Source organism: Callorhinchus milii, unplaced genomic scaffold (assembly GCF_018977255.1).
Source record: "Callorhinchus milii isolate IMCB2004 unplaced genomic scaffold, IMCB_Cmil_1.0 Scaffold5, whole genome shotgun sequence".
Lineage (NCBI taxonomy): Eukaryota > Metazoa > Chordata > Chondrichthyes > Chimaeriformes > Callorhinchidae > Callorhinchus > Callorhinchus milii.
The window spans coordinates 31,064,721-31,082,210 of NW_024704746.1; the positions used below are offsets into that span (position 1 = coordinate 31,064,721).

A 17,490-nucleotide genomic window follows, 5' to 3' on the forward strand; every position below is an offset into this window, starting at 1 on the left:
TTTTCATGCTCAGCCTGGTGTGCTTTTGCTGGTGTGTGTGTGAGCTCCTTTTTTGACCAGATCTTTCCAAGACAGCTTGAGGATCTTCCCAATCAATTGAGGAGAGCAGAGCAGAGAGTGTGTGTGCGTTCCTGGATCCTGGAGATTTCAGTCAATGGAAACTGGTTCTGGGATGCAACACCAAAAAGCCCATCTTTACATCCTTCACGTTATCCCCCCACCCACCCCCCCCAAAAAAAAGGAGTCAACTCATCGAAGCATCCTTAATGTTTACTGCACACAGGTGTGGAAGTGCAGAATTGGTGTATAACAGCAACCCCCACCTCCCCCCACCCAAAAAAAAGCAGATGGTTTTCTGCAAAAGAGCTAAATGCAAACATAAGGAGAAAGAGAGAGAGAGAGAGAAAAAAAATACAACCCTATGAGATGGTCCAGTTACTGTTGCACTGATCAGCTGTCCTGAGCTGGGATGCAGCAGGTCTGACTGCTGCAACTGCACATAGGAGCTCTTGCTGCAGCTCACACCCCCACCCCCCCAAAAGCATTGCATTTCTCCATTGCCATCGTCACAGCATTGGGGGGGGGGCAAAAAAAAAGAAAGAGTTTATTAAAAATTGAACCACTTTGTCCTTTGGCTGCGTGACGCACGTCTAAGGTTAGCAATCTCTGTGCAATGGATACAGAAAGGATGGAAAGAGGTTTTAAAATTTAAAACCCACACCTTTTTTTTTTTTGCATTTGACCTACGTGGGTCCTTTAATATTTCATTAGCAATTAGCAGCTTGTGCATGTAACCCCAGCATTTTATTACCCAGCTTTTGTATTTACTTGCAGGGTATAATCAAATACTTTTGCTGTGTTTGTAGTTGAGCACACCAAATCGGTGGTTTTAAATCAATTAAGGAAGTGCTTTAAGCAGACAGGAAAATGCTCCCAAGGTTTTTTTTGTTAAAACCCAGTCGACTTTCCTAAAACATGCTAATTATTTCAAAAAACCACTAGCTGAGGGGAAACGAAATGAAAAGCCAATTAATTGGATGGATGCAACTGCAACCTTGTTTTACAAATCTCTGCAGTTTGGAGTCTTTTTAAGGAAGAACATAAAAACATAAAGGTGATTGTTTTTTTTGCAATACGTCTGTTCAAGTTTGCATTTCTTGAGGGTTTGTACCAGAGGTTCTCACAAGACCTTATTAGATACCATGTTCCTTTACTGGACACTCAGAACAGCAACTGGACTGCAGACGACTTATGCATCTTCTGAAGAATGCATATCCCTAACAGGTAGGAGCTGAAGATCGTTTTGGTTAAAAAAGGCTGTATTATTTGTTAAATTGTGACATTCTGATGTTTTGTAATGCTTTCTTTGTTCGCTTTTTCTGGACCAGAGTTTGGGTTTGCAGCTGATTTTCTGCTGCCTCCTCGTGGTGAATGAGGGTAACACTCCACCTGTTACTTTATCAGCTAATCTCTTGGCTCGATTCAACTTTCTGCTGGTTCTGGGTGATATTCATTAAATGTCATCGATCTGCACTTTGTGAACAATTCCTTTCCAGGAGATTCAGGCGTCTAATACCAACCACAAAACTCTCAAAGACCTACTGACTCTGTGAACACTTGATGCACTGCACGATTTTACTCTAACTTCCATCCCAATGTCATTTTCACAACCTCTTACTGTCTTCTCTTCAATGCCTTTTCCAATTCCTTTTAGAAGTTCCTTTTTTGGGACAAGATATTTGGATAAGACCAACAATATTCCAGTAATATGACAATAACACTTCGGCTGGTTACTCTAATCCAGACACTAACTAAATTATCATTCATCTGTACTGGAACAGATGTAACGTTATCAAGTGCTATCATTTTCTATTTTGTTCCTGCTTCAGACACTTATGTACTAATTTTCAAAGTTTTACACTCAGTGTTTGTCAACCAAAATACATCTTTGGGTCCTGCAGGAACAGAAAAGGTCAGTTGAGTGCCAGTCCTTAGCAGCACTGATAAGCACTCATTTTCCCTTAAAATATCCCATATTCTGTATTATGCTTGAAAGTACTTTGTAAAGTCTCAATATCTGTAGTGCCAATGATATATACTTTGTGCCTCTTAACATTTCTCTGATCTTGGAAGCTCTGAGGAAACATATAACTCAATTGCATGTGCTATTGAATTCACTCACTGAATCATATCTTCCTCCTTGCAACGACCTACACATCCATCAAGTTGCAATTATTTTGAATAGACATCATATGACCTAATATGTACATACCTCATGCAGTGCAGGTAACTATACCTTAAAACTTTATTTCAATTTCAATTACTCTCATTTCACATGGCCACAATAAACATAAAGGTCACTAAATTGTGACTCTTAAACTGCTAAAAAAAAACCTAAGCTAAATACATAAAACAGTCAGTTGTTGAGATTATAGAAACTTCATACACGTGAAGGCCAAATGGTGAATGTATTTGTAGATATAGATATTCTGCAGTTTTGCTTCATTTAATAATAATAATCATTCTTACATTTGATATAGTGCTTTGTCACCTGGTCAAAACATTTTAAAGCGCTTCTCAGGATTTCACTGTAAAATGTAACAACTGTTTTGGGAGGCAATTGTGAAGAATTGTTGGTGAGGACATCAGGAGAAACTTCTCTTTTGAAATAGTGCCATGGAATCTTTAATGGTCCACCTGGACAGGCCGGACTGGGTTTAACATCTCACCCAAAGGACAGCAACTTGACAATTCAGAACTCTCTCAGCTCCCTCACTTGGTAGCACTGTTGCATCTGGGTCAGAAGGTTGTGACGTCAAGCCCCTTGTCAGAACTTTGGACTCAGTCTAGGCCAGGAGTCTCCAACTGGTCGATTGCGGTTAGGTGGTGTCTCACACATGCTCAATAAAAACAAGAGGAAGGAGTGATATTTACCAAAGCTGAAACATTAAGGTTGATATCTTTATTTCAAGATGCATGAAATATTTCATGTAGTCATTGAATCCAAGTGAAACACTTCATGCATCTGACTTCATTTTCAATTGGATTTAATAACTCTTGTCTTGTTGATCATGTGCGAGAGTGCCACCTAGCAGCAATTGACCAGTTGGCGATTCTTGGTCTAGGTTGACACTCCAATGTAGTGCTGGGGGTGTGATGTGTTGTTGGGAGGTGCCATCTTTTGGATGAGTTGTTAAACTGAGGTCCTCTTTGCTTGTTGAAGTGAACATCATAGACTCCATAGCACTGTTTTAAAATAGAAAGGAGTTTCTTCCAATATCCTGGGCAAAAATCCTCTAAATAAAATCAATCATTCATTTCATGGCGTATTGCAGAAAATTGTCTGTTGTCTGCAAATACTCAGTCGCTTAACTTCACAATAAAATCATGTGAAGCACTTTAAGATGTCCTGATGACAAAGATAAGACACAGTGTCAAATGCAGGGACTATTAAATTCACATGGTGACCCAACCATGTGACCCAACTGACCCAACTGTCCAGCACCTTGGGATGTCCTCCCGACGTGAAAGGTGCTCTATAAATGGAATCTTGTTGTTGTTGTTGTTGTTGCACTTGAGGAAGAAAGAGGCCAACTGCATTTTCCTCCTACGATCCTTCATTGCGCAACAGTTGTGAGCAATATACTTTATTGACAGCAGGCGGGAAACATCGCCAGGAAGGTATCGCCCACAAAACACACAGTCACTACACTTCACGGTGTATCCTGCGGAGCGCTTTGAGGCGTCTCGAAGACGTGATAAAGGCGCGAGATCGAACGCAAGGATTATTATCGCTTTGCTCCACTTTAAGTCTTAAAAGAAGAAGAAGGATTAATAGTAGTATTATTGTTATTGTTACTATTATTATTACTATTGCTCGGTGTTGGGCTCTGAGCAGCAACACTCACTGGTCCCAAGCCCCGCCCCTGACAAGGCGAGGGGGCGGGGCTGAGTGCGAGGGGGCGGGGCTGAGTGCTAGGGGGGGCTGAGTGCGAGGGGGCGGGGCTGAGTGCGAGGGGGCGGGGTTGAGTGCCGGGGGGAAGGGATGGAGAACTACACCTCCCAGCGTGCAACGCTCCCATCCGTGCGCAGGCGCAGAGTGGGGGGGGGGCGGCGCGAGACACATCCGGTTCCGGACGTTGCTGGAGCAGGAGGAGGCGGCGGCGGCGGTTGGTCGAGTTGAGAGTCGAAGCTGCGGCTGTCCGGTGAGGAGGAGATGGCGGCACAGGAGTGGGGGGGAGAGGGAGAGGAACCGGGGGAGGAGTGACCGGGGTGGGGGGCACCGGCACCGCCCCTCCCTCCCTCACAACCGCCCGGGAGACGCGGTGGCGGCACCGGCAGTGTGTGAGGAGCTGTCCAGTGGTCCCCAGTTTAGCCGCTCTCTGATCGTGTCAGAGTCAGGTTTGGGGGGAGGGTTCCCTGACTGTGATGACTATAACGCAATGTAAAGATGGTGGCGGCTCCTGTCAAACACAGCTTGGGCTGTGGTGAGGGGGGGGGGGGGTTTGGGTGTTGGGGGGGGGGTTGGGTGTGGGAGGGGGTTGTGTGTGGGTTTGGGGTGTTGGGGGTTGGTGGGGGGGGGTGTGGGGGGGGTTGTGGGTTGGGTGTGGGGTGTTTGGGGGTTGTGGGGAGGGGTTGTGGGAGGGGGGGTTGGGTGGGTTTGGGGGTTGTGGGGGAGGGGTTGGGTGTGGGAGGGGGTTGTGGTGTGGGTTTGGGTGTTGGGGGGTGTTTGGGGGGGTTGGGGGATTGGGGTGGAGGGCTGTGGTGGGGGGGTTGTGTTGTGGGTTTGGGTGTTGGGGGGGGGGTTGGGTGTGGGAGGGGGTTGTGTTGTGGGTTTGGGGGTTGTGGGGGAGGGGTTGGGGGGGTGGGGGGGAGTTCACAGTAGCTCCAGTCCTTGTGCGCTGCTCTAATGCGATTAGTGAGGCTGTAAAGTAAAGCTGTGTGTCACACGTGCATTTCTGGATCCTATTATTTACCGACAAGGAGATGGTATCGGCTGCATCTGGTGCCTAAGGTTTTTTTTGTGTGGGGGGGAAGCCGGAACCTGTCAGTGAGCGTTGTCACTGGTCATTTCAAAGCACTGTTGCACAGAGCTGTTGCCTCTCTCCACCCTCTGCAGTTAGTCAGCTCTTATGTGCTGGTGTGTGTGGTTGACACAGACACATGGTATTATTATTCGCTTCCCCTAAAAAGAATGTTTGTAAATGTCCAAAGAAAGTTATCGATGTTGCAGGAGTGTTCAGCCTAAAGAAACTTAGTTTCTAGCCATTAAAACAGAACAGTGTTCTTCTAATTCAATTGCAGGTAATGTCAATTTCCAGGAACCCATTATTCTCTATTTGATTTATAATAATAATAATAATAATCCTTGCATTTAATACAGTGCCTTATCATATCTTTGAGATGTCTCAAAGTGTTTCACGGAATATACTGGAAATTGAAATGACTAGATATATACTATGGGCAAAACACGATTGTGGCCTCAATGTCCACACAAACAGTTGTGGATTGAGTGACCGTATTATTATTTTTTTGGAAGGGATTATTACTCCCGGAAAATCAATCCGGCAATCGACTAACAGCTAGATTCCTACTTACTGCTCGATAAACAGGTGTGTGGAGTAAGCAAACTTGCCCAATATTTTGCCCCGTCCAGGTCCTCTCGCTTGTGAGACGAGTGCTCTAATCATTAAGCTACAGGACTCCACTTACTTTTCATAACTGATTGACGTGAACAATGTAAAATAAAGCAATTTGGTGCACATGAGAGTTAGATAAAATTTCTTTATGAAGTATCAAGCACCACAAAGATAAACCTGCATTTCAGTAAATACATATTTACTTTGCTAATAATTACTATGTTAAAATCAGCATTTAAGTTCTGAACAGGAATAGCCCACAACAGTTCACGTCACAACCCATATATTCACCCTTCAATAAATATAATGGTTAATCAATTCAGGCCATGGGGTCCACATTCTACCAAATGGAAGGAATTACTAATAGTTCATTCTCAACAAGCCGGATGGAATTATTGTAAAAACAATCTATATCCAAATAGAAGCAATGTCAGTGATCGACTATATATGCATCTGATAATGAAGAAAACAGAAATAGAATAACAGGCTTCCTGAACTTGGGCCTGAAACATGGGGAACCAAACCAGGGCCAACAACTGACTATCCTCAGTTATCAATTGTAAAAGAGGTTTTTAGTGAACTATTCTTGCAAAGAATCAGAGCCATTAGTATTCTCTGATCTCTCAAATATTTATCCATAACTACTACCACTGCTACCAACTGTGGACAGCTGACACATTTTTAATAAAAACTGTTTCTTTTTGCCAACAATTTCAAATGAAATTATTTCACAAGACTTGAGAGACAAGTATATATGAAATTAGAACATTTACATCCAGAAAAAAGGAACGTGTCCAGAGGGAAGCCTTTGTCCTCGATTGACCAGTTTCTGACACTGAAGCAGAGTTAACTAGAATCAGAAGAAAAGCAAGTGCTAGAACCTTACTATTTGATATCAGAAGAAAATAATTAATTGCCTAAAGAATGAAAATAAATCCTAAAAATACTAATGTAATAAGATTGTTACCCAGACACAGTTACTGTTTGTGAGCTGATAGGCAAGGCTTAGCTTGGCGAAGTTAATGAGACAAAAATAGAAAACTGCGTTGAAAACAGACACCTGAATGCATAGGCCTCTGAATAAGACTGATGGGTTTTACAGTTTCATAGGCTCCAATGACGTCGTTAAAGCTATGTCAACATAGTGATGCATTTTAAAATAATGCGAGCATTTTGCTTCTTTGATGAAATCATTTGTATCTCTTATAAATACAGTATTTTGTAAATTTGCTGTTAATAGTTTCCATGTGTTTTTTTTCACTAGATTGACTTCGTTGAGGCTATGAAACTATCTATATTTTAATACTTGTTTAAATTTGTATTTGTTCTTCCATCCTATTTTTGACTATTTTCCTTTTTTTATTACTTTAAAATGTAAATTAGATAAATGCTCTCCTATTTGGATATGTAGGAAAACCAAGGGAAATAATAATAATATTAATAATAATAATCCTCGCATTTGATATAGCGCTTTTCACGTCGGGAGGATGTCCCAAAGCGCTTCACAGAACACACTGTAAACTGAATTGACTGTATATTTGTGGGCGAACGCGGCAGCCAATTGCGCACAGCAATGTCCCACAAACAGTCGTAGATTGAAAATGACCAATTTATTATTGTTTTGGGTTTTGGAGGGATTATTATTAGGCTCTGTGTGGAGTAAGGAAACTTGCCCAAGGTTTCGCCCTCTGCCTGGAATTGAACTCAGGTCTCTCACTTGCAAAGCGAGTGCTCTAACCACGAAGCTACAGGACTCCACAGGAAAACCAGTTTTAAAATTTGGGAAATCTGTAGTTACTAAAACACTACAGTTTACTTATAAATGCATAAATATTGTTATAAATCTAAAAATATTCTGATTATTTCAATTAAGTGTGTTTGAGCATTTACTTTTTATTGATAATTTATGTTTTATCTCTTTCCAGAGAAATGAGTTGTACTATAGAAAAGGTTCTGGCTGATGCTAAGGCGCTGGTTGAACGGCTGAAAGAACATGACTGTGCAGCCGAGGCACTCATTGAACAGACCACTGCTCTCAACAAACGGGTTGAGGCTATGAAACAGGTAAATGTCTAATGGTAGCTTTCCAACATAACTTAGCAGTCATGTTAAGTTTTCCTTGGGTACTTAAAGAATGTCTATTTGTGAGGTTTAAATTGGAAAACATTCGCAGGAAAATATAAGAGTGGCTTCACTGAAATATTATTTGGATATTTATATTTAAATAATTATATTTATAATTATACAGATAATTAGTCCTGTAGCTCAGTAGTTAGAACACTCACCTCGCAAGTGAGAGACCTGGGTTCTATTCCCGGCAGAGTGAAATGTTGGCCAACTTACTCTTTACTCCACTCGCCTCTGTTTACCTAGCAGTAAGTAGGAACCCGGTTGTTAGTCGATTGGCGGATCGCTTTTCTGAGGATAATAATCCTTAAAAAAACAATAATAATTTGGTCACTAAATACATGACTGCTTGTGAGACACTGCTGTGCGCAATTGGCAGCTGTGTTTCGCCCACAGATATACAGTCACTTCACTCTATTCACTCTACAGTATATTCTGTGAAGCGATTTGAGACGTCTTGAAGATGTGATAAGGCGCTATATCAAGTGCAAGGATTATTATTATTATATATGGTCAGAGGGACTTATAGATGCCCTCCTTTAAGCAATTAAAAGTGAAGGAGAAAAAATACAGATTTAACCTAGAATCCGTTTCAGTAGGTTAGTCCACTTGAGTGTAATTGTTCCTCATTATAAAAAACTATTCTATGTAAATACAATTGTTTGTGAAATTAGGTCAGCTGATGTGGTCTTCTAGGGGTCAAAGTGGTGGATATGGGGCTGACGGGATATTTGGAATTCCTATTGTAGATGATATTTAACTTTGTGTCTTCTATGTTTTGTGTTTAGATAGGGGAGTAATAGAAAGAGTGAAAGTTTTACAGTTGCGGTTTAAGTCACTCCTCTCTAGAAGCCAAATAAATCAGGCTATTTCTAATTTAATTAAACAGATAAAAGTATCTTGACTCAAAAATAGATGCTAATTAACTTTTATAGGGAATGTTTGCATAAGTGCAAGCACTGCACAATCTGAAACCGATTGAAACTGATAGACTCCTTGGTTCTATAGAAGAGTCCTTGAACTGGGGATTATCTTAAAATGATAAGTGTTTAAAGGTTGCATACAGGGAAAAGTACTTTAAACTGCTTTTATTTTAAGTAGCCTCAAAGATTCTTTCAATGTAGGCATCTCTAAATAATTCATATTCAAAAATTGTTTCAACTGCTATAATGCATACAACAAGCTTTTAACTCAATTGTGGAATGTCATGTATATATAAACCAGATTTGATTCTTAATGTTACACCGGGGCTTTACCCTTCACTCGCAATATTACTCTTTCAAAATGACAGATCAAACAAGTTAGAAAGGATACATAAAGGATGGAAAACTACCATAAAACTCAAGCTGTTGTTACAGAAACAGTGGTATTCTTCAACGTACCACACTTATTTATTTTAAAATCAATTGTGCCAATAGGGTGGAATGACCTATGAAGCAAAATTAATTGACTGATGTTTTCTAGAGTATGATCAGTAACTGAGTTAAAAGATGCATAAATGTTTGAAAGTAGGTGAAAAATAATATTTTTTGTGTCACTTTGTATAGTTCAGTATAGTTTTGTTTTTGCAATAACTTTCCTCAGGTAATAGAATTTCTAGGGTTCCTCTTTGGCTCACAGAGATCAAATTTGAGAATTTGCACTTGAATTTTCACCTTGTTTATTTAAATTTAAAGGGAAAAGTACTTTAAACTGTTTTTATTTTAAATAACCTCAAAGATTCTTTCAGTTTAGGCATCTCTAAATAATTCATATTCAAAAATTGCTTCAACTGTTGTAATGCAAACAACAAGTTTTAACACATCTGTAGAATGTCCTTTTAACCTTTTTTTAAACTTTTTAACTTTTTTTTAAACTTGTCCTCCCGACATGAAAGGCGCTATACAAATATAATTTTGTTGTTTTGTTGTTTAGTAAGTCGAGCCAAAGTTTTGCTTGTTCAACTTGATGAAGCTTTGATGAAATAATGTTGTAATATCCTTAGCAGTGCTTTTCCAGTTTAGTTTTTACTTACTCAATCTATCAATACTCTCTCCTACTCCACATTGTAGCTTCAAAGTATGAGTTTGACTGGAGCATATGACATTTTTGCTGAATTCTTTCCTTATCCCTTACCCTGCAATGACTACTGCTGGGATATCCTAACACGAGTAACTCTGCTACCTGAAGTTACCATTTTTCACATGAGCGTAGACAATGTGTGTTAGCATTATTTGACTGGGACAGAAATCAGTCTTTCGTCATCTGACATTGACACATATGTCCAGCAGGGTTCACTAGAAAGGAATGATAATTGCTTATTTTGTTAAAAGTGCCAGTTCCTAGCCCAAGGAGTTGGGCAAATATAGCTCAAATTCTCACTGTTGCCCTGAATTGGTTAACGCAGAAATTCATCCTGGTTTGTATGACACAGTACCAATTTTTTTTAAAACAAATTATGTACTTTCCAGAATTGCAAGAATCTTGGCCTCAAAATTTACAGTAATGTCCATATATCGGGGCAAAACCTTAGGCAGCTTTTCTTACTCCAGACGCCTCTGTTTACTTAGCAGTAAGTAGGAATCCGGTTGTTAGTCGATCACTTTCCGGGGATAATAATCTCTTCCAAAAAANTAAATAAGTAATTTGATCACTCTTTGTGGGCAATTGGCTGCCGCGTTTTGACAACAAAAATATCCAGTCTATTCGCTTTACAGTATATTCTGTGAAACACTTTTGAGACGTCTCAACAACTGCATCAAATGCAAGGATTATTATTATACATTCTTAAGATGTTGCTTAAAGTATGGAAACTACTGAAAAATTGAAGTACTTTATTTATGGTCATTAACAATGAATTACAATGTAGCATTTCAAACCATTCTAGAAGTGCAGCATTTCTGGCCTTTGTGAGCTTTATTAACTGTGTGGGAGTCGAAGAAGTGCAAGATTATTCTTATGGCACTGATCTTGAAACGTATTCATCACTGACTGTGATAGATATATCTACATAATGGCCAATTAAAGGAGAACTAAAAGAAGTTTTGCGAATTACTTTTTTGAGACTTAGAGCAAATTAAAGCTTTGCAACTAATGTATTCTACTCTAAAGCAACAATAACTACTTAATTCACAGTTTGTACTGGAAGCGAATGAATATTGCTTCCAGCAGCAATATGATGAGGAGTGTGAAGCCTGATTTGATTCTACCGTGTAATCGCAGTGGTCCTTATAATCACATAATTGCACTGATTGACAAGAATTTCTCTGCTCGTGTACAATTTATAAACGTTAAAGCAGCCCCTTACAAATTCTTTTTGTCATTTGGAAAACCCCAGAATTATTAAGGAATTATTTCTGAGCAGAGCCCAAGTTGATTTTCCCCTGCTGTATTTATATTGTAACGGTATAACTCTCAATGTACTGACAAAAAACACCTCCTCAAGGTGATCTCAGAAGCCGGCATCAATGCAATTTGTTTTTGGGTTGTGAATTTAGACTGTGTCTTTTATGGTAATTTCCGAGCGAAACTCGATATAAACTGCTTATTAGAGTCCCTGCTGGATGTATCAGCTACTGTTCAGGACTCAGTCCTATGGCTGGCACAAAGGCATAGTGACTAAGATACAGCTTCACTGCAGTCAATTTCTCAAGATTGATTCCTCTCGAGCCTTAACTTAATGAGATGCATTGGTCTCAATCAAAATTAAACATTTTATACCAACAAATCATTTTACTCAGGTGTGGGGGGTGTGAAATAAGGGGTGAACAATTCATCATTGTCTCGGTAAGTGCCTCTTATTAGCTCTGAATCATCTTGATGATAATAGAAGCTGCTGAAGGACGAAACCTCCTCCTGGAAAAGGACAGTGTGGAGGAGGAAATTTATAATGGTTCAAGTAATTGGGGAGTAGGTGGAGATGATTAAGAATAAAAATGGGAAGAAAGCCCAGGCATATTAGGGGTTCTTTCAGATGAAGCATCAATGGTAATGAGAAGTTGTTCATGTAAACGTATCAATTGTTGCCGGTTTGATTGCGTTGGTATAAATAGATTTATCCCATAAAACTTGCCTAGCAGTGGGGAACCTATGACAACCCGTGTACCTTCACACGATTTTTGCTATGTTAAGATATTACAAAGTGTTGCAGTTCTATTAGATATTTATAGCAGCCCAGTCCTATAACTGCTGGATTATTACAGCTTGTAATAGGTTGTACTTTGCAGAAGGCTGTGATATTTAGCATACATTGAACTTCTATGTATTCAAAATATTTCAGATTCATTTTTTTAGATAACGAGGAGTTTGATCTAGCATTGAGAAGCCCTTTTTATTTCCACACTCCTGGATCTCCCAAATGTGAGAGACCCCCATCTGCAATCTTAAATCTCTTCCAGCCTGCCCCTGTTCCCAGATGTCTGACGTTCAGCAAGTGGATTTACCTCAGCTATTTCTGTCCATGCCTGTGAAAGATAATCAGCAAAACGGCAATACATTTAAAAACAGCAGGGCTCTGTCAAGTTCTTTATTGGTCTTTATTTGGCTACAGAAAATTATCATTACACTTGACAATGATTGCTGAAGAAGCACTTTAAGGCATTTTGACAAATCATTATAAAAGTGCACATCTTTTTGATTTTTAATCAAAATATCTTGATCATTTTCTATATTTAGACTGGTGGGGTGATCTTCAGAAGAAGATGTAAAGGGTAAACCAGTGAAGCAAGAAAGGAAAAAGTGCATTAACAACTAATAGTAACAATGTAAATCAGCCACTGCTGAGCCAAGATCTCCCCTATGCAATTTGAGCTTGTGTTATCTACTTTCTCTGACTCCCTGGTATCATGCTCCTGGATCTCCTCTTATCCCGATCAATAGATATTTTGACTTAACTGAACGCTTCAAATAGACGTGTTCTCGATAAGTGTAAGTCAACTCTCTCTCTGTATATATATACACACACACAAATATTATACACACACATATATATATGTATTTTTCACTGCTGCCAAAAGGTTTTAGCTTTAGTTAGTATATATATTTAAAGCAATTTTACTACTTTCACACTTTTTATCCTATTCCTTCTACATACTGCAGTCCCTTCTCCAGCCAGGAGATGGTCTGAGTGATAAAGTATTTAATGATTACTGTCATCATCTCCCTGTGATCAACGGGTTATGCCATGGGAATTAACCCAGGATGACGTCGTTTGATTTTTTTTCTACCTCCATTTAATGCTTGGTGGATCCTTCTAGGATCCTGACAGGAGAAGCAAATATGAATGACAGACAACCATTTGGGGGAGGGGGGATCTAACCTTCAAACTTCTGAGAGGAAACCAAGCATTCAAGTACTTCCAAGAGAAGAACTGCCATTCATTTCTATGTAGCTGGTAATAATTTGTACTAATTGTGTTGCATATGCTTTGCGCTTGGCTTATGATTTAGTACCAGGAAAATATTCAGGAATTAAATGAAGTAGCCAGACATCGACCCCGCTCCACCCTGGTGATGGGAATCCAGCAAGAGAACCGACAAATTAGAGAACTGCAACAGGAAAATAAAGGTGAGTCTCCTCTATATTGAAACTTGGAACAAAAGCAATGTTCTGCCAAAAGAAAGAAAAATGTACAGAGGTTCTCATATAATGTGTAACCTAACGGGGGAATATATTCTACTAAATTACCTTGTAGTCCTAAATATTCCCTTTCATGAGGCTAGATACTGCCACTGTTTCAGAATAATTTCAGAATACTTTTTTTAATATATGTATCATAAGCATTAATCTTGTTAGGCACTTATTGGAATCTAATGGTGATATTCTATAATTAGAAATTTACCACTTTGTTTAAACTACCATTTTCCAGTAACATCCATTATGAACAGAAGATCTAAGAACACTGATTTGTGCACTTCAAGAAACATATACTTTGCACACATAATCATAAACATTAAACTTACACCTTCATTTTTGATGAAATGCAAAACGCAGTTTGTTAACCTCCCTTTATGTGTTGTTTGCACTAATTGGTTTAGGATCTGAATTATTACTATGCTTTTGTGTAATTATAAAATTACAAAAGTTGGTAAGAGCAGTGACTGATAATTAATAGCACATTAGATTATCCAAAAGCATTAGTAATGAGTTAAGTGGAAACTCTTAATTATATTCCTAGAATTACGGACATCACTTGAAGAACACCAATCAGCCCTGGAGCTGATCATGACTAAATACAGGGAACAGATGTTTCGATTACTGATGGCCAGTAAAAAAGATGATCCTGTAATGATTACAAAATTGAAAGAACAGCATTCCAAGGTGAGCAGAGGTGTCTCTTTACACTTTACAGTCTGTGTTGGTGTACTTTGTGTTTATTTTTCTCCATTTGTCTGCAATAGGAAGTCTGGCTGTCAAAAGAAAATTCAAAACATCCTGGTCTAAGCTATAAATATGCACATTTTGATGTATGACTGTAGAAACAAGTTAATTATAGCAATTGGTATTCTCAAAACCAAATTAAATTATTTCAAGACTCCAGGACTAAATATATTTTTCTCTTTACTCAAGAGAAACAAGAAATTTCTTGTTATCTGGAGTCTTCACATAAGTACAGTGGAAGCTCACGATTAAGGGCAGTTATTTGACTGCTCTGTTTTGCCTTTATTCATAAAATGCCCTCAAATAGTGGGTTTGGATACCATCAGCTTAAATGAAAACAAACTGAAAATGTAGCTGAATAGTGAGTTGCCCCTCATTACTAAGGTAACCACAAGGTGAGATTCAACTGTAATCAGCTTTTTAAATATGCATAGAATTTCGGTTAGTTAAAATCAGAACTATTAAGAGTATTGGCCAACTTTTTGTTATGTACAACAATAACTTGCTTTTATATAGTGCCTTTCATGAGGGGTAACTTCTTGGAGCACTTGAATAATGTCATCATTCTCCACACATTCTCCAGGAACTTCAAGTACATGTGGATAAGATCAATGAAATGGCTGCAGTGATGAGAAAAGCCATTGAAATAGATGAACAACGTCTATGTAAAGAACAGGAACGAATTGTTCAATTAGAAGTAAGTAACTGAGCAGCAGTATATTTAAACTAAATAGAAGATGTATTAATGGCAATCTTATATTATTATTTTTGAGAAAGTTCTCCATTCATGAAGGCGCTGACCTGCTGGGGTATGGTTCCAAGGGTACTAGCGGTCCTCTGGTACTTTATCCAAATGGCTGAACATTGACAGGTTCTACCATAATGGGAAGACAGAGGGCTCGATAGTTTTGGAACAACTAGATCAACTGAGCTGAAGGGCCTTCTTCGACCATGAGAGGCATCACAGTCAAGTCCTCTCACGAGCACTATCAACTGGATATCAGTCAGAAACAGGAATCCAGTCTGATTTGTCATCACCAGCCCACGGGAGCCAAGGCCAATTATAGTGCCTTAATTCTAGGACAATCTTTTTAATGCACAATTAGTTTTGAATATTCCGAAAATATTGGCCTACTTGGAAGTTTTAAAAATTACCTCAACAATTGCTTTACATGCACATATTTACATGGGTTGAATTTGTTTTGTGAACCCACTGCTTCAATTGGTGTCATCAATATATAGATATATTCAGCCTGTATTCATTCCTATAGTGAAGTTCACCTCACCTACTTGAACACCCAAGTGAATGTCAGAAAACTGATCAACTTTTATGGCCTGGTTTTCACACCCACATTTTCTACCTGATTTGCGAGAATTTATAGATTTTTTAAAAACTTGTCCAGATCCTTGACCTGAATCCAACGTACTTTAAACGTCTGCTCTGTCTACATTTTACAGTTGTATTGCATTTGCAAGAATGCTTGATTTTCTTTTTTAATTTTTTTTTCCTTTGCAGCTTGAAAATCAAGGCTTGAGAGAAATTCTACAGGTAAACAAAGAATCATTCCTCTTCCTGAGGAAAGAGGACACAGAGAATACATCATTATCTGGATTAGTGACTAATTCTGACCTCAGCATGCGGAAGAGCTGAAGCCTGCTCATATCCAGAAGCTTCCATTTACTAAGCTCACTTTCAGCGCACATGAACGTTCTATTGCTGACTTGGGAGTCTGCACTTCGTGAAATATGTACAGATTTCTGTAAATTTTTTAAAAATGATAGGGGTTTCATGACTGGTTGACTGAACTGACAGTAAAATAAGAGCTCACCTTGTTTTTCTATGTGGTTGGCCAAGATAAAATGTTGTATATTTTGTTTTTGTCAATCTCATGCACTGTTTAAATACCATTATGTTCAGACCAGGGCAGCTATGGCCATATTAGATTTTCTGCCAGAAATTCAGATTAATAAATGTACATTGCTGCTGCCACCAGAAAACACCTCAGGGAAAATAAACCAACCACTAGTTCATACTTAGAACTGATTACCCCTTCTGTAGAAAGTTAATAATTTATAATGTAAAAATAACAAAGCAGATAAGACAGTTGTAGAATAGTCAAATGTCGCTATAACAAACTCAGGAGTAACTCTCCAAGGTTTTAGTTCTCTCTGTTGTACTGGGACTTGAGCAGAGAACAGGGGGAAGGTTTGTCATTGTGAAGTTTGACTAGTTCATGCTAAAAGCTCTATAGTTGGTTACATAAAATAATTTCTATTTTTTACCACGTTTTCATAACAAGATCAGTAAGTCTCAGAATGGGTTGTTGACAGAATTGCTCTATTATACACTGTCTGTGGATGTCTATATTTGTTTTAATAAAAAGAACATATTGATTAAATTGTTTGTAATATACAGGGTCCCAGTGTGATGTACTTTGTCAAATGATTCTAATCTTGCTTTTTATTCAGCAGTTTTGGAAACATTTCATAAGCTGCCGATTGAATATCTGAGTTTATTGAATGAAGCTAGGTTGGTTTTGTAGATTTAGCTACTTGTTATCTGCCTAAGAGACACTATGCAACTGCTGGCAATGGTTATGAAACTTAGAAAATGGTGCAATAGTTTGAAAACTAAAAATCATCTCAAAGTGCTTCATAGGAATACACTGAAGCCTAGCAACTATTTTATAGGCAAAGCTGCAAGCTTTTTTGATTATGTCCAAGTTATCCTACTTCAAGAGCACTTGTGTGTCAGCTTGATTCATTGGTAGTACTCTCACCTCCGAGTCGGAAGGTTGTGGGATCAAATCCCACGTCAGGACTTGATCTCACATGGTTTAAGCTGACATTCAAATACAGTGCTGGGGGGAGGGGTGTTGTAATGTAGAAGGAGAAATTAAACCAATGATCAGTCAGCCTGTTCAGGTGGATGTTAAAGTTCCCATGGCTCTATTCAAAGAGAAGGGAGTTTCTCCCGATGTCTGGCCAACATATCAACAAATAAATGTATTCCAATAACTGCTATATACAGCAGAGAATGTACTGCTATGGATCAGTTTCTTTAGCAGTTCATTTGTTTTTGTAATGATTGCCCATTGTGACATTAGTTGTTAAGCAATCCTCAGTACTACCTATTCAATGAGCCACAAGAGGTTTTCAGCCATAGCTCACCCCACTTAATTCCTGGGGCACACTTCATCAAGTTCTAATTTATGAATATTCAAACCCAGTGTAATATTTCAGCATTATAAACTTATGTATTGATTTGCTCCCTCCCAACAACAGCATGTGTTTTTTTTCTTAACATGTTGTTTTAAAGCCCCCTCCCCATCAACAAAAACACTTCAGTCCATCCCTTGCAATATTT

General features: G+C 38.8%; 1 protein-coding gene across 1 annotated transcript; it reads left to right on the forward strand.

Moving 5' to 3' along the window:
- Window positions 1-4,122: 4,122 nt before the first annotated feature.
- fgfr1op2 (FGFR1 oncogene partner 2) lies at window positions 4,123-16,541 on the forward strand. The gene is made up of 6 exons (XM_007895391.2): window positions 4,123-4,205; window positions 7,565-7,703; window positions 13,193-13,310; window positions 13,921-14,063; window positions 14,707-14,820; window positions 15,640-16,541. The coding sequence occupies exons 2-6, from the start codon at window positions 7,569-7,571 to the stop codon at window positions 15,772-15,774; spliced, it is 645 nt and encodes a 214-aa protein (XP_007893582.1). The 5' UTR covers window positions 4,123-4,205; window positions 7,565-7,568; the 3' UTR covers window positions 15,775-16,541.
- Window positions 16,542-17,490: the final 949 nt, after the last annotated feature.